Consider the following 23,196-nt stretch of genomic DNA (forward strand, 5'->3'; position numbering starts at 1 on the left):
TATTTTATATACCATCCCAGACAAGCCAGGAAGAGAATTCTAGAGAAGTCCTTTGCCAGGGGGATGGATTTATGACACTGCAAAGGGAGCTGGTAACACAGAGAAGTTTCCAGAATGTCTGATAATCTTTGGAAGAGGTTCCTTTCTCTGCTCTGCCCCTCAAGTTCATTCTGAAGGGTGGCCCTGGATGTTGCCACAACACCTTCAGCCCAGAATTCACTCTGTACCAGCTACTGAGCAGACATGTGAGGACACAGAGCAGAGATGTGCCCTGCAGCACATTACTGGGATCCTCCAATCAATTCCCATTTCCCAAGGCAGGATCTCACGAGAATCCTCTGGAACTGCAACCCTGGACCAGAGCAGTGACACTTCCCTGCTGGGTGGTTCCTGCTGCCTCCAGCTGGGGTTCAAAACTTTACAAAGCAGCTTCTCTGCAAGGAGAGACTTTCCAGAGAGGATTAAACTCCTACAGCACAACAGATACCTTTATTTAACAGAAGAGAAGATATTATTAAAATATCCAGCACAGTCAAGCTCCTCACCCCTTCCTTTCCTGTGCCTGCCTTGGATCCCACCAGTTTAACTTCCAGAGGTTTTGTGATTTCATTCCTGTCTGTTCAGAGAGGAGCAGAACACAAAGCCCAGCGCTCCACATGAGCAAACCCTCTATAAAAGAACTGTATTTTCCTCAATAAAAGGACTGTATTTTCCATTCCTGCTCTAACAAGCCCCAAAAACTTCTTCCTTGAGCTGTCTGGAATGACAAGTGAACAGTTTTCCTCAGTCCAGGACACAGCTGTGCAAGGAAGCACTTTAGGTTAAATATTCCAAACTTGCTGATATTGCCACACAAGTAATAAAACACAGCAGTGGAAGAAATTCCTTCCTGCAAATGAGTTCACACAAGCCTGTAGATTTAAGAACAGATTTTTTTGGCCCTTTGTTGCTATGTTCTCATGTTTAACAGGGATGTCTCTCCATTTTTAAGTCACCCACTCTCCCCACAGCACAACTCCAATAAATCCTGCTGAAAACAAGCCCACCAAGTGCACACATTTTCCCCAGGGATGGACAGTGAGAACAAGCAGCCCATGTGAGATGCTGTTCTCACCTTGTCAGTGCAGCAGAGAAAGCAAAGCACAGAAATCTGCAATTATTAGAGCTGTGTATAAAATAATGCTGACACAGTTACAGGAAAAGTGCTTTTACCAGCATTGTTTATTTCAGCTGGGATCCAAGGAAGAGGCAGTTTGGAAAAACTGCCAGAAGCAGCTTCACCTGCACTCCAACCTTCATAAGGGGTGTCCAAATAATGCACAGAGTCTGTGGCACAGACAGACCCATGGACAGCATCGAGGACAGAAGCTGCAAGTTTGGCTCTGGCTGTCCAGAGATGGGAAAACCACTCACTGTTCTGACTGATTCTCCTTTTAGCTGCCAAAACCAGCCATGGTCAACTCCAAAAATGTCATTTTGGCTCCCTCTTTATCAGACATCACAGATGTGATGTGATCACAGAGCAGCTTCTGCAAGAAGTGCACAGGGTCACAAACTCCTGCTGCTGTCAGAGCACACAGGATGGAAACAGAGCTGAAAAATAAAAACCACAGTGTGGACACGGAATTTTACACTGCAGGGCACACTCAACCCAGTAAAACTGGAAACAATGTGGAAGAGGGATTTTTGTTGTAGAAGAGGAATTTGTTGGTCCATGAACCTGCAGTGTAATCTCTGGTGTAGCAAATACCGTGAGGTTAAGCTGCAATTCAACAAGATCAGGAGGGCTTCATTTTGGATTTATCAGATTTACAGATTGTAAAACTGAAAATAAATAAATAAAAACTGTTGTCTCAGCTGAGCAAGATCAACCTAAAAAAACCCCAAAAACCTCAAGCAACCAACATAGTAACAGCCCACTGCTGTGGCTGACTTGAGAACAAGAAGCAGCAGCAGTAACTCTTCCAGGATGCCCTAAAATAAGGTGATCTCTTTCCCTAGAGTCCTTATGCTCTGAGCAGAGACAAATGACTTTGAAACTGTCACCAGAAATGTTTAGAGTCTCCCTCCAACCTCTTTGCTCCACAAGAGAGCTATATTTGTTTTAAAAAAACCCCACAAGCCAGGAATGTGTGATAAACACAACTTTCATGTGTAAGGTGATCCTACAACAGCTTGTGCAAGCTGGGACTGCTGATTCCTGCAATAAATGTAAATTTAGACGTGTATTAATGTCTGCTGCAGATATTTTATAATCTGAATCTTCTCCTGTGCTCCAGCAGCTGCTGTGGGTTGCACACAGGGCACCACCACTGCTCCAGCTCCACCTTTACATCACAGCCACGGCAGCAATAATGGATTTATTACTGTTCCAAGGGTCATTCTTCTTTAATGGAACATGCAACAGATTAATGGAGGAGCTGGATTTTAAAAAGGGAAACTAAAATCAGAAAATAATCCAATATATTTATTCTAAAGTAACTAAAGACCCAGGAAAAGCAACACTCCCATTTTAGATGTTTTTTAAATTGTTTTAATCTAAAAGAGGATGCAGTTCTGCATGACAGCTCTCAATAAACAGCATGTGAATGCAAGACAGATGGGAAAAAAGGAGAGTTTATTTTAAAAATTTTAATGGCAATGACTACTGAACAGTCAAATGAAATTTAGGTCAGAGGTTTTAATTGCAATCAGTCTCAAACACAGACAAGTTCTGTGTGCACATAAAATGCAAGAACAGCAGCTCAAGCATAGATTATAAACCCAGATAAGCAGCAGGAAGACAGAAGCTGAAGACACCTGATAGTCATGCTAAGAGATTTGGATTTAAAACAAAAAGTTTGCCTTACACTGCCCAAGAAAATCCCTTTGAACCAAAGTCGTGTGGAACCACAAAGAACCGAGCACAGAAAAAAAGAGGTATTTTAATGTGAATAAAAATTATACTCAAGGAAAGTTACAACACAAACTTTTATCTCACCTCTGTGCATTATTTTATGCTTTTCTCTCAGATATGTGAGTCCTTTTATTACCTAGACAAAAATGAAAAAGAAATTAGTTTAGGAAGCAGAAGAGAGAGTTGAATGCTTTGTCTGTACAAGAATTCCAAATGCATGCAGCTTAACAGAAATCCCAAAACGTAATCACTGCCAATCAACACTGAGTTTTAATGGGTACCTCCAGCTCAGACTAGAAAAGAGAAAAACAAATCCAAGCCCTTCCTGGAAGTTCTGCACACAGAGCTTGCTGCAGAACGGAGAGGAAAAGGTAATACTGAAAAACAAGGAAGTGTTAATTCAGCTCTTCTCCAGAAGCATCAACTGATCCAAAAGCAGCGAGTCCAAGCACACACAGCAGAATGTGTTACTCATCCCAGTGCCCACAGTTACCACGTACAAAGATGCTTCAGAAAAGAAACTGAAAAATGAAAAAACACACTGGAAAATTGGGGAATATTCCCTTTTCCCTCATCCCTGGATTGCCCAGCCGAGCCCCAGATGTGCCATTCCCACTCACCGCAATGCTAACTTTGCCCAGGATCTGCTCTGGAATTCTCCCAGCCTTTTTCAGCACTTGATCCAAAGAGCCACCATCCTAATAAGAAATATTTGAAAAGTCAACCTTGAATCAAGTTGCTCTAAAGTATTTTAAGCAGTGCTGTAAATTGAAGCCTGAATTTGTTAAAGAAAAAAAAAAAATAAAAAAAAAATTGCTCTTCACGTTTGCTTTAACATTGTTGTGGTGCAAATCTGAAACAAATAAATCACTCCTCAGGAGGAATCAGTCGGGTTTGTGTTTATTTTAAACAAACATTTGGCCAGTTACAACATCCACTCAAATAAACACTGCACACAATGCTCTTCCAGAGCAGCATTTCCAAGGTTTGGATCTCCTTAAGGAAGCACTGTCCACAAACAGTGACAAGCAAGCAGGATTTCACAGGTTTCTGTCATTTTCAGTTCAATGCATTTTTTTTCTTGTCACAGCCATCCATAATAATCCTCCTCCCCCAAAGACAGAAAGAAAATATTTTATTGATCCTGATTATGGGGCTGAAAACTCATCATAAGGGAAGAGACAGAGTTTTCTGTTTGAAAATCCCAGAATGATGGGGTTGGGAGGGACCTCTAAGGCTGGGGCAGGGACACCTCTCCCTATCCCAGGCTGCTCCAAGCCCCATCCAGCCTGGCCTTGGGCACTTCCAGGGATCCAGGAGCATCCACAGCTGCTCTGGGCAGCCCAGGATCAGGAGAGAACCCAGTCCCACTCCTCTCCCTGCACAGGAGGAGTTGCCTCTGTCAGTTCTGCAGCTCCAGGGTGACTCTCCCAAGGATGGAAGGTTGGTTTGGCACAGAAGGAACCAAAATTGGGAGAAAATGTTTTGAAGGTTCCCTGGTAAGCCATGGCCTTGTTTATTAGATTAAATAAACTGCCTGCATGCACACACACCCCCAGCAAAGGCAAATATATCCCACTGTTGCTAAGAGCTTTTCAAAAGGAAAACTGGGAAAAATGCTGTTTATTTTTAGCAACTGATTCAACAATAGACTTGTGCAAAAAGTCTGGATTCTCTGGACCAGAGAATATACAACCAAAGATATGAAAAGTTATTTTTCAAATTTAAAACCATATCCTGTTGTCTGGATCAGCACTGGATAACTCCCAACACTCCATTACAACTGGAGTAATTAATTGCCTTCTGCCTTAACCTCCCCTTTGGAAGTTTCCATCAACATTTACACTTGGTGAAAGCAAAAAAAACTGGAACACAAAGGTTTATTATTTGAGGACTAAAATCTACAACTCTTATGAGAAGGGAAGTATATAAATACTTATCTGATCACGTATTTTTGTTAAAAACACACCCACATACTCCACACTTGATTAAAAATACACCAGCAGAAAAAAAAATATCTCTAGAAATCTCCTGTTAAACTAGTCTGGATTTCTGGACAGCTGTCTCTGCTGAGACACTGGCATATTAACCATAATTTTATACAGAAAAAAAAAACCCTTTTTTCCCTTTCCCTGAGGACCAGCTCTGATCCTAGACAAGGCTGAACACAATTCAGCTGCCTCGTGTTGGCTGCAGCCTTCAGTGTCTTGCAGGAGCTGCCTCCAGTCCTTTTGCCTGTTAAATACCTGCTGCTAAGCAAAGTTAGGCACTGATCTTGAATTTAGGTACCTAAAAATATCAAACACTCAAGTTCCATTCCTGTTCCACCTCCAACTTTTTGTTCATAATCCTGCTTAGGTTTTGTAACCCGCTGCTAAAAATAAGATTTCTGAGTGGTTACAACTGAAATAAAAAAAAAGACCACAATGGAGATTTTCATCCAATCTTTTATCCGAAAGGAGACCAAAAGCTTCTACCAATGATCTGCATTAAGCTTTATGCTAAATTAGGACTATAATTTAAATAATCCACCTCTCTTTTGATTTCATAACTTATTGATCAGTTATTCTACGTGTCAAAACGTTGGTTTGGACCAGACTGAGCCACCAGATTTCACCCTGCCTTCTCTTAAATTGAAAATGTTTGCTGTCAGACATAATATTCCCTGTCAGATATATTATCCCCTGCTTAGGAACCTACAAACCCTGACTGCTGCTGGTGATTTTCCCATTGACAAATTAATTGAGACTCTTTAGGCCTTTTATTTCTCCACGTGATCTCTTGGATCACCATCTCCCCCCTGGAACGCACAGGCTCCTTCAGCAACCACAGCTGTGCACACCTGTGATATTTAACATATTCTCAAACAATGCCCAGACAGTGGGTTTTTTTTAACACCTACTTTCCTATTTTTCGCTCTTGCTTTCAATTTTGAGAGCTCAACTTTCAAATTCCCAGCAGGAATTTGTGTTTTGGGGGGGGGTGCACACCTTCCCCTCGGCTCTCACATGCCTGAAACCCGGATCGTGAGCGCTCGTTCCTAAGCAACCATCGATTCCTTCTAAAAATTCTGAGGGACCAGAGAAGCATTAAAACAATCACATGCACTTTCCAGAAAAAATACAGCTTCTCTCCAAAGAAACTGTTCTTTTCAGGGGAAAAAATAAAGAGGTCTTCAGCTGTATTGTGTTTTGTGTTGTTAAAAATCTCCACAAAGAGAGGCAACAAATTTGACTGTCCTTTAATTGCAGAGAATTTACTTTTCATGGTTTGAGTCCATATGGCTGGAGAAAGGCAAACAGATGTCGAGAAGAATGTGTACTTTGTATTAAAATGAAACACTGTTAAAAATATTTTTTTTGGCATTAAAAAGTTGTGTAAGATTCCTCTGGGCTTGTTCACTACTCTTCACGTTTGCATTTTCCTTAAAATTTTGAAAAAGGAGCAAAATATGGATTCACATAAATAAGAAAAAATAGAGCCTGCAGTATCAGAGTGATCTGGTCCATTCTACAGAAAGAACAAAGCTGAACCCAAATCAGAACAATTGTTTAAGTAGCAAGACTGGGTAAATATTTTGAAATACAACAAAAGCATAAAAGAGAAGCAATTGGGAAGCTACATTTGTGCAAGGCAGACACTGGAGAAGGGGATAAAACATCTCCTACCAATCCCAACCTCAGATTTGCAGAGCAAATCCAAACCTTCAGCTGAGCAGAGAACTTTGGTGACTGCAGTGCTGGTGGCACTGAGGGTTTACAGGAACGCTCAGTGAATAACTCCCAGTAAATCAATTTTCTGAGCACTCACCATGTGCTCCATGCAGATGGAGATCTCCCCATCAGTGATTAACCCATTCCTGAGCACTCACCATGTGCTCCATGCAGATGGAGATGTCCCCATCAGTGATTAACCCATTCCTGAGCACTCACCATGTGCTCCATGCAGATGGAGATCTCCCCATCACTGTAGAAGGCTCCATAGAAGCCCACGATGTAGGGGGAGTTGCACTCGTGCAGCACCTGCAGCTCCCGGATGATCTGGTTGCGGATGGCTGGCTTGATCTCCAGGTGGATTAACTGCAAAAAGAAGACCACTAAATAAAAGAAAATCTACTCTTCAGGGTTGATTTGTGCCATTCAGAGAGGCTTTCAATACTCTCTGAAAGGCCCTGAGCATGTTCTGCTCTTGGAGCTGACTCTGCTTTGAGCATCTCATGACCTCCAGAGGCCCTTCCTAACCCAAATTATTCTACAATTTAACTGTAAAATACCCCATCCTTGTTTTCCTAGTGGCCAAGGGAAAACACCACAACACAGCACCCATGAAAAGGCAGGAATTCCATCCTCTTTTCACAAAATACTTCTCCAGCAGAAATTTTTAGTTCCAGCACATTTCCTTAGGGAAATGTGTCATAGATGCACTGACTCAGAGGCAGCTGCTGAAAAATATCTGTCCAGGTGTTTGTAGAGCATTAGTGCAAGGAATGAGCTGAACCTCCAATTAAAAGCTCCCCAATACTTTTTCCCTCCCAAGACTGTTTATCCCATACAACACAAGTGTGTTCTTTAGGTGAAAGGAAAGATTCTGGAAAGAGAATTATGGAAATGAAATTTTGGTTAATAAATGGATGAAAAATCGCAATTCAGCAAACAGTTGCATCAAATATTAATGAATTGGGGAAAAATTTCCTGTTAAACCCACAGCAGGTGAAAAAACAAAAATCAATTAAATTGATTTAGTTCAAGAAAACCTCAGTGACTTGTGCATTTTGTAATTCTCACATCCCTAGAACTGGGCATTTTCCTTTGCTTCTCCCCAGACTGCCAGTGTCCCCAGTTTATTCTTAGCAAATTTTCCTTTAGTTTTGCTGGAGACGATGCTGTCCCCTTCTTAAAAAAGGGAAGTTCCCAGTGTAGTAAAACAATGGGTCCCAGGATGAGTGTTCTGTTCCCAGGGATTGTGACAGGAAGTGAAACCTTCTCATGTAAACTAAATGAGAATAAAACCACCCAGCTATTTCAGCCAAAAGAAAAAAAAAAAATCATCTCAGTTCTCCTGCAAACTAGGTCACAACTGCTCCAGGTTGTAAAGCATGAAAAATACTCTCAGAGATGGAAAAATCCCTTCCTGCACAGAAACTGCATCCCAGGATGGAACTACAGAACAGGAGATGTCACTGAACTCCAATGCATTCCCCCATTCCCAGTTTTTTGAGTTCTTTTCCTCTCCAGTCCCATCCAGGGGCCCTTTCCTGGTGTGTGCCTGTGAAGGAAGCTCTTAAGACAGGTGATACCTTTTCCATTCCTCTAAACTTATTGCCCAGAATACAGAATATTGCCACTTTTGTCTAATTTATAACTTCCAGTAATTTTTTAGGCCTCCTTCTTTTTTAGGTCTGCTTCTGAGTGAGAAGGAAAAAGGAGGAACAAATGCCAATCCTTTCATTACTAGCACATGTGACACTTCTTCTGAAAAACTGGGAAGCTCACAGAGGATGAGGAAGTGCAACCTTTCCTACTTTAGGAAACACATGCCCTTCTCTGAAAGTTGGCATTAAATAGTAATTTTTGTGTGTCAACAGCAATTATTTCTCTAAATAGAGTCACTGTATTTCAGAGAAAACACGCTCTATAAACACCACCCCCAAGCTGCTCTTTCTGGCTCTCACCTTTCTTGCCATTATGAGGCCAGAGGGTTTGTGAGACACTTTGAAGACCACACCACCATTCCCTGCTCCCAGCTCACTGATCTTCTCAAAGTCATCATCCTTCAGCTCCCCAACCTTCTGTTTCTGGGTGAGGAATGCTTCCAGGCGCTTTCGCTGCTGCTCATCCAGCTCCAGCTCTTCCAGCTTCTTCTGAAGTGCTTCCAGATTTGTCCTGCACAAGAAAGAAGCGCAGGATTGAGCGGTGCTGGGAGGGGAAGAGTGAGGGAACAGAGGTCAGAGTTAAAATCACTCCATTTTTGCACCTGCACACGTTATTTAGAAGGACCCGACCTGCACAGTCACCCCCGTGAGATGTTATTGCAACTCTGATTTAAATAAACTGTGTTTTATCCCAGATAAAACAATGACAAACACATGACACCCAGTTTCCCCATCTGTCAGGTCCAAATCCAGGCATGCCGAGTTTCACCACCTCCAGGAGTGGCTTAATGACTCTGCATTTCTGGTCAGAGAGAGCTCCTGAATCACAGCACAGCACTCCACGCTATTTTTAGTTGTGTGTTTTCAAGGTTGTGTTGTAATTTCCTACAGAGTTTGCCTAAATGTTTTATTGACTGGTTTTCACAGGACTGTATAACCAACAATTCATTCAGAGGTTTCTCATTTGAGTATCAGTAAAAAGTCATCAAGCCCAGCCAAACACAGGTTCAAAACACGGTCACTGAAAATGTGAAAGTCTTTGACCCAAAGGTTCTAAGCTTATTTTAATTTTGTTAAAGGACATATCTGCTGAAAACCCCATTTTAACATCTTTAAGCAACACAAAATAGAAAAACAAAACTTTATACAGGAATTAAGTTTGGAACTACAGACACAAGTTCAGTTTTCCAGGAACATTTTAACAACTTCAGTTCCTATGGAAACTCTTCATTCCAATATGACAACTTAAAGGCTCCTTTAAAATTTCCTGCTTCCAACTGCAACAATAAGTTGTTTCAAGAGTAAATATTTAACAGCAAATACCTGTTTTGCTTCACCAAATTTAATGCAATGTTCCCAGGGAATACAGTGTTGCTAGGATGAAGAATTTGAGGAAGAGAATCTATTTCTTCAGAAGTATGAAGACTGGAACTGCTTTCCATTAAAAAAATATTAAATTTCACTAATAATCAAAACCATTTCTATTCATCACTTCATAAAATGTTCACTTTGAAAATATGTTGTACAAAGGGACACCCTGACACCCAGTGAGGAGCTGGTCAGCTGAGAGGATGCACAGCTACAATCACAACTGTCTCACATTAAAAATGAAGTATCTGCACCAAAGCAAAACTGTTTTTATGCTATCTTTTAAAGAGAAACACCATTTCTGTCCTCATAGCATGTTTTATACCTGTATAATCACAGCCCAATAATCCTGGAGTATCCCCACTGAATAATCCCCCACGAAGATATACGTAGCTTACAAGAATATCCAAGTTAATCTGTTTTACTGACTCTGTTTTAAAGATGAATCATTAAGAAAGAAACACATTTTCTGAAATTCAGAAATGAAAAACTGAATGATTAATCACTGGCTTATTTTTTCCCCATCAAATGCACCCAGTGAAGCAAACAAATTCCAGGCTGCAGTCAAAGTGAGGTGTGTCTTTCCTAGAATATACCTGAAGCAGCTCTTCTTACACCATGATCACAAGAGAAAAGCTGAGGAAAAGTTAAGCACTCCTTATTTTCCTGCAATAAACTCCAGAGCAACGAATGCTGGACACAAACTCCACGTTTTACCCTGGAAAATTACTGTTGTGAAAAGACAGAGCTCAAGCCTTCATTATAATTTACAAGCTTTGAGAAGAAACTTGCTGTCATTTTATGGATTACTGAGTAAAGCAGGGCTGTCCATTTGAAATTAAAAAAAACCCCACAAACCAGAGACACAGAAACAGGGTGCAACAAGGCTTTCCTTGCTGTGCTTTGAAGAAAACAACTATTCAGTTTTTCTCTCAGGCAGAAGGGGGTTTTTGGCTTTGGAGACAACACAGAGATGCTTGAACACATGACTTGGAGCAGACAGACTGCTGGTGTGATGGAACAAACAACTGATGCTTTAGCAACAAAAAAAATTTGCTAGGATAGCACTTATCATGTCTATTTAGTCTAATGTTTGTCTGGATAAAGCTTTTTTTTTCTTTAATAAGTTGCCTGTTTCAATCTAAATAAACTTGGTATTGATTTAAAACAGGCGTTTCCTTGCTTGAAACTATGAATTATTGCTGAGGTCCCTGCTTGAATACAAGTCAAAAGATTCCAAAAGCTCTCACAGATGAGGAAGTATTGGATCTCATGAGTTTCAGCACCTCAGGTTTCTCCACCAAGTGAAATCACCAGAATGTTCTAAGCTTTAATGGTAAAACCTTCATTATTTGCAGTGTCGAGCAATGAAGTTCTCAGATTTTCAGGACCAATTCTCTAACTGTAAAGTGAATTAATCTGAAAGATATGAACCCAACAACTGCATTGTCAGAATCACTATTCAGAGTGTAACTAGCAACATCTCCAGTTAGTTTCATGATAAGAATAGAACTATAATAACTGAATGTCAGGCATCAGGAAAGAATTGATTTTTTTCATTCTGATCCTTTGCTTGAAGGACATTAATCAATTTAAAATGCAGATAGGTAAATAGAAGGTGTATTTTTGTTATCAAAATCGGTGTAATCTACTCAGGGTATTTCCAGGAGACAGGACTTTGGAAGTTTCAGTTTTTAACTCCAACTACTGTAGGAACACTCCCCTGCCTGGCAGCTGGGACTGTTACCTGGACTCTCCCAGGTGAAATCATCACAGCAAGTTGCAAAGCACAGAGAAACAGGTGGAAAAGTAAATCATTACACAGGAAGTTCCACAAATCGAATGAAACCAGCACATACAGAGCACAGAAGAGGGAATACTTCAGACAGTTCATCACCAGGCACCACAAAAATGTTCAGGAACTTTGGCAGCTAAAACAGTAACATGCTACTGTGCAACTGTCTGCCTCCAGAAGGAGCACTGGTAGTTACTTAATCTTATATAAAACTTTTATTCAGAGACAAAGATTCCTATTAAAATTCATCACCATTACCTGCTGCAGTCTTGGAGTTGTGTTTTTCACTGTCAAGGCACCATGGCTTTGCCAGGGATCCATCAAAGCAGGAAATCATCAAATCAGCTCAGGGCACCACGGTGCCAAGCACTACTCTAAAGCAATAGGTTATCATTTAATTTATTGCTGGCGGTTTGAAAGCCAAGCACACACTAAACTGCACCAGGGATGGGATCCAGCTCTCACAGGGTGATCCTTGGGATGAAGCCACGGGGAGGTCAATGCTGCTTCCCCCATTTGTTGAAGAAACAGAGGAATCCCACACAACACCACCAGTAAACACCTTCCTACTCAGCTGGCAGGAGGATAAATACCCTGCACAGGCAGCAGAAAACACCTCTGCACTCAGTGCAGTGCCTTCACAATTATTGCAAGATCTCTCTCTCTTCCTGACTAAATGGAAAGTTGAAAGGAAAACGCACTCAGGGCATGTTTTTGGGAAAGCTGGTTGTTTCTTTCTGTCTTCCAAGGGCAGCATGAGGTACCAGGTGCCACAGAGGAGGAATTCTCTCCACCCACATTTGATCAGGGAGGATCTTTCCTATTAACTCACATTGTTTCTTCCTTTCTGTGCTCAAGGAAGTGTTTTGACAGTGCAGCATCCCCCTGGCCATCTGGCACTTCTGTGACCTCCCAAGTTCGAAAAGAACGCAGAAAGAACTCAAACACAGCCCACCTTCCCCAAACACTGACCCCTGATGGGTGTGGAGAAACCTCACCTGTATCCCTGTCCATCTGGGACCCTGGGGGAACCCACACCCAGCCCTTCTGCTGCCTTGTGCAGGTGAGAAAGGTTTTCCAAGGAGAATCACAGCGTGGGAATGTGGGAGCTTTTCAGACTCAGGGACACCCCACCCTGGGCAAGCTCACCTGGGATCTTTAAATGCTCACCTCCCCCAGTCCCTCACCTTCTGCCAATGGCCAAAAGTGGATGCTTGGGTAAAAGAATCCTGGGTGGACACAAGAAGCCGAAATAAATGTCCAGCAACACCTGGAGTCACTGCAGCACCAAGCACCCTGTTCTCTGCTTCCCAGACACGCACATGCTCCTATCCACAAACCCCTGGCCTGTCACAAACACCATCCCACCACAAGGTCACTTTCTGAGCCCATCACACTCTTCTTTTTAGGGCTGGCTGTAGATTTTTTTCCAGATTTTCTTTTTAAACATCCAACCTCACCCCCCCCCCCCATGATTTCTAACCACCAAACACGTGCACATCACACACAGCTGGGCACTGCAGGGCCAGAGCAGTGAGTTAGGGCACAAGGAGCAAATTTTTATTTCATGTGTGCAGGTTGGGCAGGGAGGAGTCACAGACTGAGCAGAGTGAGAGCACTCAGCACACAGAGATGCACACAAGGCAAGTGGAGATTCTCAGCTCCTGGTTTTGGGGACAGCCACCTGAGCATTGAGGAAAACACTCCTGGAGGAGATGCATGAACGTTTTAGAACACACTTGTTCTCTTGGAAGCAGTAAGAGGAAGAGAAATGTTGCTTTTAGTCTGCTAGCACATAATGGCACAACAAAAACCAGAAAATAAGTCCTTAATTAATACCAGTACTCCAAACCCCTGGGAGCTTTCTTTTTTTTAAATTCATGTTAGTGCTAAGTTAATCACACACTCAACCCTAAAGGCTACAGTAAAGCTGTTACTCAACTCTACTTCAGAGAGAGAAGAAAAAAATGTGGCAGGGGAAAAAGAAAAAAAATCAGAGAGTCTTTACCAGTAATTTGTCAAATATCTGTTCAAAGGCATTACTATCAGTGCTGCAAGCTGAACAATTAGCATGAGTGAAAGCATCAAGAAGTACTTTCACTTTCAGATCTCCTGTCGCATGAGGATACAAAGCTTGGGGGTTGTTTTCCAGAACAGTGACATTAATGCTTTCCCCAAACCCACACAACTGTCAATTTGGAGAAGAAAGTAGGCAGTTCACTACATAATTTCCATGAACAACCTCAATCAGGGAGCTGAAATTAAGTGTTAGGAACATGAAGACATTCTGTGGTTTTGAGAAGACAGACTACTATGTTGTGTGACTCTGCCAAACCTGGGCAACAAGACAAATTCTTATTAAACTTTTCCTTGAACAAAGAATAACATGGAAGATAAATGTAATTCCAGAAGTCTCCCAGCTTAGAGCACAGGTGTCTGTCTGGTCTAACCCCAGTGCAGTCTCATAAAACTTGCAGTCAGAGCAACAACTCAAAAAAATCCAAATTCCCTATAAATGTAAAGGAGTCTGTTTTGGAAAACTACACTGGTTTTCAACCCTTGTTGATCTTCAATCCTTGCAATGCGTTAGAGGATCTTAAAAAAATTCCCTTGTACTTAGGTGGGATTTCTAGGTGAATTTATCATCTGAACATCACAGACTGGTTCCTTAAAGCTCCTCTTGTCCCACCCCTGCCATGGCAGGGCCACCTTCCACCATCCCAGACAGCTCCAAGCCCCATCCAACCCGGCCTTGGGCACTTCCAGGGATCCAGGGGCCTCCCCACCCTCACAGGGAAGAGTTTTTCCCTAATATCTAACACACCATCCACTTCCACATTGCAGTGACATTGTATGGCATAGAGTCAGGTTTAATACTGCCAGAAAAAAAGCCAAAAACACAACCCAGTTAAGAGGCATTTGATTAAAATCTATTTCTCAGTAAAAGGCATGCAAAACAAAACTATTAGAAAAGCATTGCTCTGTCCAAAAGAGTATCCTGCTACCCTAACTCAATGCAAATTCTCATTTTTCTAAGGCTGAAAGGCATGAGTTTTAAGGAAGAAAAGAGATGACACAACTTCAGATCTCCTGTTGGGTCTCTGGACAGCTGAACTTCCAAAATTCCCTTTAGGCTGAGCTGTTGGGGGGAAATCTTTGCTTTAAGCCTCCTTCTCTTTTGCCTCACCACCATCCCATTAAACGCTGCAGCTTCCTCCCCTAAGCCAAAGCACATGGAACACGTGTGAGCTGAAGGCAGAGCTCAGCAGACAGAAAAGCCAGCGCTGCCAGCAGGGGCACAGAGGATTCATGCCCTGGGTGCTTCTCCCCATCAGATTTTTTGCAGCTGTTCCCATCCCTTGGTGTTCCAGCCCCTCACCCTGAGTGGCAGCAGGAGCTGCCAGAAAACTTTTGCAAACCCTTTGGCATATTGAGCTCTGTGGTTAAACCATGCCACAGAGAGGGAGTTTGGGCTTCTTTTCTGAGTTAAGAGGTTTCCTCAGGACTTACTAGACCATTGCATTCAGAATTTGCCCTAAATCAACTTTGTAATCTCAAGTTAAGAAATTCTACAGCCAAACCTTCAGGACCAGAAATCCAAGCTCTCCATCTCCCTTTCATGTCTGTGCACCACGGATTTTTCCCAGCCAACACTACACGTTATCAGGATAAAGGAACCACAGCATAATTAAAACTTCCTTATGGACAGAAAAATGAACTTATTGATTGGATATTTAAAGTAGAACACAGAAGATACACAGAATTATAAATTCTGATCATCAGCTGACACATATATTTACATAGGCCTGCATTTCCATTGTCTCTGAAGCAGGAGTTAAATATAATGACAAAAACAAAGGATGAACACATGCAATAGTCACAGTAACAATATCTTCCCAACTGCCCCATGTGGTGGCTACACAGCCTTTGGGGAACACTACAATAATAAAAAAGATGAAGTTACAGGATCAGTTTACAAGGCTCCTGAACAGGCCAGGATTAGAATTGAGACTCCTCTGTGCAAGGGCTGAGCCCAGAGCACAGCAGGACAAACTCCATCCAGTGCCAAAATGACCAGGACCAGGAAAAGAAACTGCCAGAAACTGTCTGAAACAGACCAAAAAACCTCATAACTGGGATTGTGAGAAAGCCAGGGATGGAAGGTTATCCTGTATTTCAAATGGATGGATTACATAACACTGAATATCTGTCAGCACAGCCATTTAGAGAAAGAAATTAGTAACTTTTACTTAATATATGAATCAAGTGTACCAACACATACAGAAATATTCACGTATCTATATCCAAAGAGAACATTTTTTTCCCAAAAGAATGTGTTCTGCAATCTGCTGACTCATTTTCCCACCACACTGAAAAAAAAAAGTTCTGGAAAAGCACAGAACAATGCTGAGTTGTACAAAACCCTGCAAGAAAGGAAGAAGAGTTGCCAGGAAGTTTCAAGGGTTTGTTATTAAAACCCATAAGGAGGTTTTTAAGAAGGTTCTTGTTCATCCAAAGAATCCCACACTGCTGGAATATCTCCATCCTGGTGCTCAGGATGTAAAGTAAAATCATCTGCTCCTTTTGCATCCCCTGTCAGGGATGATGCTTCCTGCTGCTGGATGAGGCTGGATCCAGGTGGAAATCCCATCCTGAGCTGTCAGCAGGGAGAAGTTCTGCTGGAATCCACCTTCCTCCTGCTCAGACACGACTCAGGATGACAAAGGCTCCTCCACAGATGTTTGCCAAGAGAAGCTGAGCACTGAATGAGCCTTTCCCAGTTGTTCCCTTGCTGTGGGCAGGAAGCCTTGCACTTCTGTTCCAAAGTGTAACCACGATTTTGTCTGAGTAATACTGAGCACTTATCAAAGCAGGAATCACCTGATCACTAATTTCTAGTGACACAAGTGGTTAGAAAAATAAATCCACCGCTTCCTCGAAAAAAAAAATAAATTAAAAAATAAAAAATTAAGAAGTCTTTGGAAGAAAGAACATTATTCCCCAAAGATTCAGTTTTGCCAGCTGACATTTCTTCCTCCAAAAGACATTCTTGTGTTTTGGCAGAGGAATTTGCACACTTTACACAGCCCAGCCAACCCCCAGGGCAATGGTGGGGGAACAAATGCAGCTGTAAAAAAGGTAACACAGGCAAAAAGAGGGAGGAGCTTTTTTACTGGAAAATTTAGAATTTAGTAAGTGAAAGGGAACAAGCTACCTAAAGATGAGATGGAAAGGTTTATCAGACCTCACAGAAAATTCCTTCCTTGGCTCATTTCACAACGTTTCTCCTGTACACAGTGTAATACATAGTCAAAATCCACCCTAAAAACTGGCTGGTGTATTTCCTGCCTCACAATTTTCACAATTTTGTAAATTCCCCACAGTTTTCATGTTTGGGTTTCTTTAAGTCAGTGCTAACACAAAACCCCTTTTTCCAGGTTAACAACAGCTGCACTGTTGTTATACCAATAAATAATTCAGCTACATGTTGGGTTTACCCAGAGCCTCTCAATCCCTGTTTTTGGCTGTGAGATAACACTGGAAAATCTCACAGGTGATTTGCTCCTCTTGAGACAGAGACCTGAGACTACTCCATTAAAATATGTGCTGCTCAGGAATTGCTGTAATTTCTGAATTCCAGCATCTCTCAGGCTCCCCGTGCTCTGCCAAGGCAGGAGGTGATGGTCTCATTCTGCACTCATTGCAAAGCAACTCATTTACAAATGAACTAAAAACACATTTTCACTGGGATTATTTCCCTGGCTAAGCTGTGGTTACCCCAGTGCTGGTGGACAGAGCTCTGGGAACTCCTCGGGGATGCTCTGGTGGGCTCTGAGTTCTCAGCCAGAGCAGCAGACACGGGCACAGCCAGGAGAGGAGAGACTTCTGCAGAAGGAGCAGGATCTTGCACAAGCTCTGTTGTGAAATCACACCTCTGTGACCATCTGCAGACTCAGTGTAAAGGACAAGAAAAGTAGCTGGATCCATGAGCACAGCTGCACTTCCCTCACCACTTATTCTCCTCACATTTCCTCAGCAACGTTTATTTTTACACCCAGTTTTTAACTCCCCTAAACCAATTAAGCTTTTGGGAAAAAAAAAGACACCTCACACAAACTGAAGTATTCCTCCATTACCATCATTATGTTTAAATCTGACTGTCAGAACGTAACAAGATGGGATTAAATGTCTTAAAATCCTTTCTACATGCAATCCATAATTGTCAACAAAAAGCTGCCTACAGCCAGCAAGAGCTGCACAGGTCAATGTGCCCCTTGCATTAATTTCTGTGCTAGTGGTGTACACTTAGTCATAATTTTTTTCAGCACAAGTCCGTGAGGTGCTGCAGGCTCTGACCTTTCATTAATTTATTATAACAGATCACATGTTCTATTAGTGTGTACTTAAGTAACATTAAAATGGTATTTCTAATTCAATGAAGGACTATGCCAGGCTCAAGCACATTAAAAGGGAAAGCTATGCATGGGTATATTTTAATTTAAAATGCACTCATATCACATGTATTTGGAAGCTTGATTAATCCTTCATTAGTAGGGGATTAAAAAAAAAAGTTGCTTTTTTAAAAAATATTTACTCGCTTGCAGAAATTCTATGTGTATATTGAATGCAACTGCAATCCAACCAGATCAGTTATAAAATTCCAGGGTCTAATCTTCCAGAGCACTGCACACAGGCAAAAAAAGCTCCCCTGAAGCCCAAGGAATTCCAAAAGGGGGAAAAAAAATAAAAAAATAAAAAAAAATCCCCCCCAAAGGAAGGCAGAAATGACCCTGCAAGCATTAAAGTGAACAACTCTGTGAAAATCCTCCTTTCCTTTTATCTAATCTCACATCCAAGAAAAGTGATAAAAAACCTGCTCCATGGAGGACAAATCCTCTTGGAACAGGATCCACTGGGAAAGAGCCCACAATGGAAACTTAAAGCCCAAAATCCAAAGCCCCATAACCCCATCCCTCTGATGGGACACAGCCTGCCCTTCTACACCTCAAAAACCCAAACTGAAGCTCCCTTGAGAAAAATACTGAAAAACATGAAAATTGCAGGAAGCACAACAAGTAAGCAATTGTTTACTTTGCAAATTGTAATATATATCGAGGTGCAAACCAGTTCTGCACAATCCCCAAACTTTTCTTAGCCAAGCAAACACAGGGAAGTTGCACCAGCCATTGAGGGACTTTCTTAAATGCAATTTAACCAGAATAAACAGCAACAACAAGGAAAGGTTGATTAATTAATACTCAAACTATGACTGGAATTTGCAGTCACCCATTTTAACAAAATTACTCCCTGGCTTGAACGGTTCTAAGGCACAGATTTATTATAATTAAGGCTTTAAAAGGAAAAAAAAAACAAAACCAAAAACCACATTGTGCCTGATCACTTGGTTCTACTCACAGTTTGCTTTGGATTTTCTTTCTCTTTCAAAAAGAAATACAGTTCCTAAGGTGGTAAAGACCTATGGACAGTATCTTAAATGCCTCTCAAGGGCCCATTTCAGCACATCAGAGAAAATGCAAATTCTGTTGTCTACTTTTCTTTGCTCTCATTTTTATCTAATTAAACACAAACCTCCTATTGTAGCTGATACTTCACATCTGAGATTTGCAGAGGCCACAGCTCAGGCTTGATTTGGGAGACACCAGTTGTTGCTAAAACATATACACAGTTATATTTTGAAAAGAAAAAATAAATACACTTCAATCCCATCATGTTAAAGCTCATAAAATACATAAAAGTTGCTATCACGCAATTTTTAAGAAGAATCATTTTCTGTATTTAATCAAATCCCAGGCACTCTTTGGAAGGTTTATGTTTTAGCACAAGAGCTAGGAAAGTTGTTTAGACTTACTGAGACAAAGTAAAAACTAAGGCTTCAGAGCAGTCAGTTTGACCATTCTCTCTGACTTTTATTTTTATTTTAAAGATGTAATTAAAGAACTTCACAGAGTACCTTTCTTTTCATGTAAACAAATTTCTAATACAGAAAGTGGCATTATCTCAAAACTTGCCTTTTTTTTTCTACTTCATGTTCTGGGGCTGGATTGGCTTTAGAGAAAGAAAAAATGGGTAAAAACTGTCAGATATTCAAAGCAACAGGGAGTCAGAAGTTCGAAAGGAACACAAATCCATAAATTGGAGATTTGTTCTTGTTGGTTTTGGCTATTAAGACACTAAACTAGTCCAGAACGTTCAGCCAGAACAGTTTTCCTTCAATTAATTTTCATTCAGGTTTGCCTGGTAGGGTTTTTTTTTCCCCTTTCTCTGCAGAAGCTTTGCACAATTATATCAGCACAGCTCCAAAGAATGAAATTAAATCTACAGCTGGCCTGTGTCATCTTGGTTTCAGCTTGAGGAGCTGAGGCAGCTCAGAGCAGCAGAAAGCCGAGGAACCGCGACTCCACGGGAAGTGTCAAAAACAGAAGTGAAGCTGAGGGCACAGGAAAACCTTTCATCAAGTTGTCTCTATTGTCCAACTGGGCAGAGCCAGGGATCGGGAAGGCCCTCGAGAAAAATGATTCGTGCAGGATGTTGTGGTTAAGTAATTGCTACAAGTAACAAAATCTGCTGTCGGAGAGAAACATTGTGAAATTTTCATTTAAATATTTGGGATACGGGTATTTAAATTGTAAGTGCACTAACTCCCCTTCATACTACCTTGCCAGGGATAAAAAAAAGATTAAAAAAAGAAAGGAATAAAGAGAAAAGAGTCATGCACATGAGACCCAGGCCTCCTGCATACTCTTAAAGCCTTACACCATGTGTTATAAACTTTCCCTTGCTCCAGTCAATGAGCTCCCACCACCAAATAAGGATGAAGACAGAGGACAGGACACAAATGCAAAGCAGGACATCCTGAATCATCCAGCCTCTTCTTTCATTTCCTCCCTTTCCCCTTCCTTTCTGCCAGGATGTCACGGTGTCAGAAGTGCTCATTCCTAAAAGCATTAATAAGTTACAGAACCTTCCCCCCTCTGACAGCGAGAAAGTCTCGGAATTCCAGCACACAGCTCCATGGCCCGTGCACATCCGTTTGGTTTTGTGCCAGAATCGCCTTTGGGCCTAAATAACTTCCTTCCTCCTGGATGTTCGGGTCCCTCACGCACTCACAGACAGGAATTTCATCGCCTCGCTCGGAATCTTCCTTTTTGCTTTGCCAAGTCATCCGAGCTCCTTGCGCGCTGCGCCGTCTCTGAAGAGCAGGGAGGCGTTTGCAGAAGGACAGGTTTGTGTATGTAAGGAGCAACTGGAGCCTCACATAGCCAGAATTCCATGATAGCAGGCTCAGGGCTTTAGAAAGTGTTAATGTGGCAGTGCAGGGATGCACGGCATACTTGGAACGCCTGGTGATGCACAACAGCCTCACAAACACCTGACTGAGGAATTCAGGCACTGACCAAAGGGGGAAAAAACCCAGAGCAGGAGAGGGGAGGAAAATAAACAACCTTACAGATTAAGGAAATGAAAAACAAAACTGTTTCCAACTCAATTCCAAAAACATTTCCAAATTCTGATGCAACTGTTCTTTGCTATTTGAAATCTTTTACAATGAGGGCTTAAAATTAGCAGGATGAGGGGATATTTCCATGATTAATTAATCCTGGCTGTATATAGGACAACTGGTTGCTGAATTTACTTCCACTAAGCTACTTCTTTTAAAAATACTGGACACCTCTAAGCCTGGCAAAAGCTGGGTATAAGGTCTTGTGTGTGACACAGATCAGAAGTGTGGGGGACACACACACAAACCCCAGCCAAATCAACACACGGAGCAGAAAATGAAGCACGGCAGTTCATCAGGGCAGAAAAGACTCAGCACTCCCAGGAGTCCCCAAAGGCTTCCAACAAGTAAATGAGTACCATACACGTAAAAGCAATTTAAAATTAATGACACTTCTTGAGGGAAGAGATACGATATTGAGTATATTGGGAGCGAGGTGATTTACATCAAGTACTACAAGCAGCGAGTGACTGGTGTATCAGATTTATTCTGTAGAACAAGGCTAAAATGCAAAGAGATCCCTGAAGACTAAAGCAACATATTCCCAGCTGCCTTGAGAAAATCGACTGGGAAGTGCTACCCAAGCAAATATAAAAACACAGTATTTTCTCCCTGTCAATCCAGAACAAAAGCTCCATAATATTCAGACCATAATGCTTAGATACAATCAGTAACTCCTGCCAAAGAACAGTTTTTAAACAGCTCATCACTCAGTTAATCATCAAAAGAGTTTGCTAGAAATGTCACAGCTGGAGCTGCTAGATGCTGGATTTTTTATTTTTCAGGAGGAATTTGTTTGATTTCGGGGTTACATTTCTTTTGCGGTTGATTTGGTTTTGGTTGTTTGATTTTTTTTATTTTTATTTTTTAGATGTTTGGGTGATTAAACGAGATCTGAGCCTGTGTGAAAACGTGGCACTGCTGAATACAGAGCACTTTAAAGCCCAAGACTTGCACATGTCACTGCAAGCCTGCCTCACATCCTCTGTGTCACCGTGGTACAGCAGCACATCTCAGCTCAGTTTACATCTCCCACAGAGGACCGAGCTGACCATACAGGGGCAGGAATCTGCTCCTCCAAGATGCACCTTCACTAAAGGGCTAGCCCGACACCATTGTCTAAAAATCAAGGTGTGAACATCGACCAATGAACCTCAAATTAAAAGCTTCTGTAACATTTCATCACTTCGAGGTGCAGGTGGTGTGTCTGCCTGACCGAGGCCACCCTGCCCACCCACATCCGTGAGAAACGTGCACCAGAGGCTTCATCAGCAACACGCAGCCATCCAATATTCAGTATTTTTTCCCCAAGAAGTGTCCCCGTGATTAGCTCAGCCCTTCCCACATTTACAGTGTCATGTTTGTGTTGCACACAGAGGAGCTCTGAAGCAGTTTCTGCACACACACTCCCTGCCGTACCCAGCACAACATGTCAATTAGTGAAAAACAGATTTGCTCAAACTAGCGATTGTTTGGGTTAAAGCCAAGGACAAGGCAAAACAAAACAAAACACCTTTTCTACAAATCTGCGGCTTGCAGTATAAATTCTCCCACATACACGTATATGAAATATGCCATCGGAAACGTGTAATTTGGCATTACTAGATAATTATATAAGCTAAGAACCCAGCAGACACCATTACGGACTACGAGAAAGGAGTTATACAAGTTTCCCCTATTTTTTCCCCAGTTTTTTTTTCCCCCTCGCGTATGTGACAGAAGTTTGTTTATTGCCGAAGGCAGCATCTCCTTACTCGGCGGAGGAGACCCCGAGTATTCCCCGCGCTGGGGTTCCCCGAGTCCCCTCCGGACTGCGGGCCGGGGCTGCGGGGCAGGACGGGCTGGGGAGCAGCGAACCCCGCGGCCAGCCCCGGCCCGGCCCGGCCCGCACCCCCGCCCCCGGCTGCACTCACTCTGCAGAGCTGGTCCCGTTCACGGCGGATCCATCGGGAGCGGGGTTCAGCTGGATCGGCCCGGGCTTCTTCTTCGGCATCTTCGCCCGCACACGGCGCGCAGGGGAGCGGACGGAGCGGCCGCGGCCCCACTTCGGACGGGTCCGAGGGACTTCCTGCGGCGCGGTAAACTCGGGGGGGAGCTCCCCTGTGCGGCGGTGGCCCCGCGGGCTGCGGGCAGGTGACGGTGAGGCTGCCGGACCCCGCTCCGAGCGCTCCGAGCTCCGGCGGGCACTGCCCGGGATCGGGATGTGCCCGGCCGGGACCGCGCCGGCGCGCGCCGCCTGCACCCGC

At 42.5% G+C, this 23,196-nt stretch overlaps 1 protein-coding gene across 1 annotated transcript in view; it reads right to left on the reverse strand.

Annotated features, from left to right (window-relative positions):
* Positions 1 to 23,196, reverse strand: part of MAP2K1 (mitogen-activated protein kinase kinase 1) — a 32,368-nt gene extending 9,172 nt beyond the window's left edge. The window contains exons 1-5 of the mRNA XM_058846495.1: positions 22,864 to 23,196; positions 8,568 to 8,778; positions 6,829 to 6,975; positions 3,517 to 3,594; positions 2,981 to 3,032 (exon numbers count right to left, since the gene is read on the reverse strand). Of these exons, the coding sequence (XP_058702478.1) occupies positions 2,981 to 3,032; positions 3,517 to 3,594; positions 6,829 to 6,975; positions 8,568 to 8,778; positions 22,864 to 22,943 (568 nt within the window). The 5' untranslated portion in view covers positions 22,944 to 23,196. The remainder of the gene's footprint in view (positions 1 to 2,980; positions 3,033 to 3,516; positions 3,595 to 6,828; positions 6,976 to 8,567; positions 8,779 to 22,863) is intronic.

The sequence above is a fragment of the Poecile atricapillus genome, chromosome 11 (assembly GCF_030490865.1).
Source record: "Poecile atricapillus isolate bPoeAtr1 chromosome 11, bPoeAtr1.hap1, whole genome shotgun sequence".
In the NCBI taxonomy this organism is placed as follows: domain Eukaryota; kingdom Metazoa; phylum Chordata; class Aves; order Passeriformes; family Paridae; genus Poecile; species Poecile atricapillus.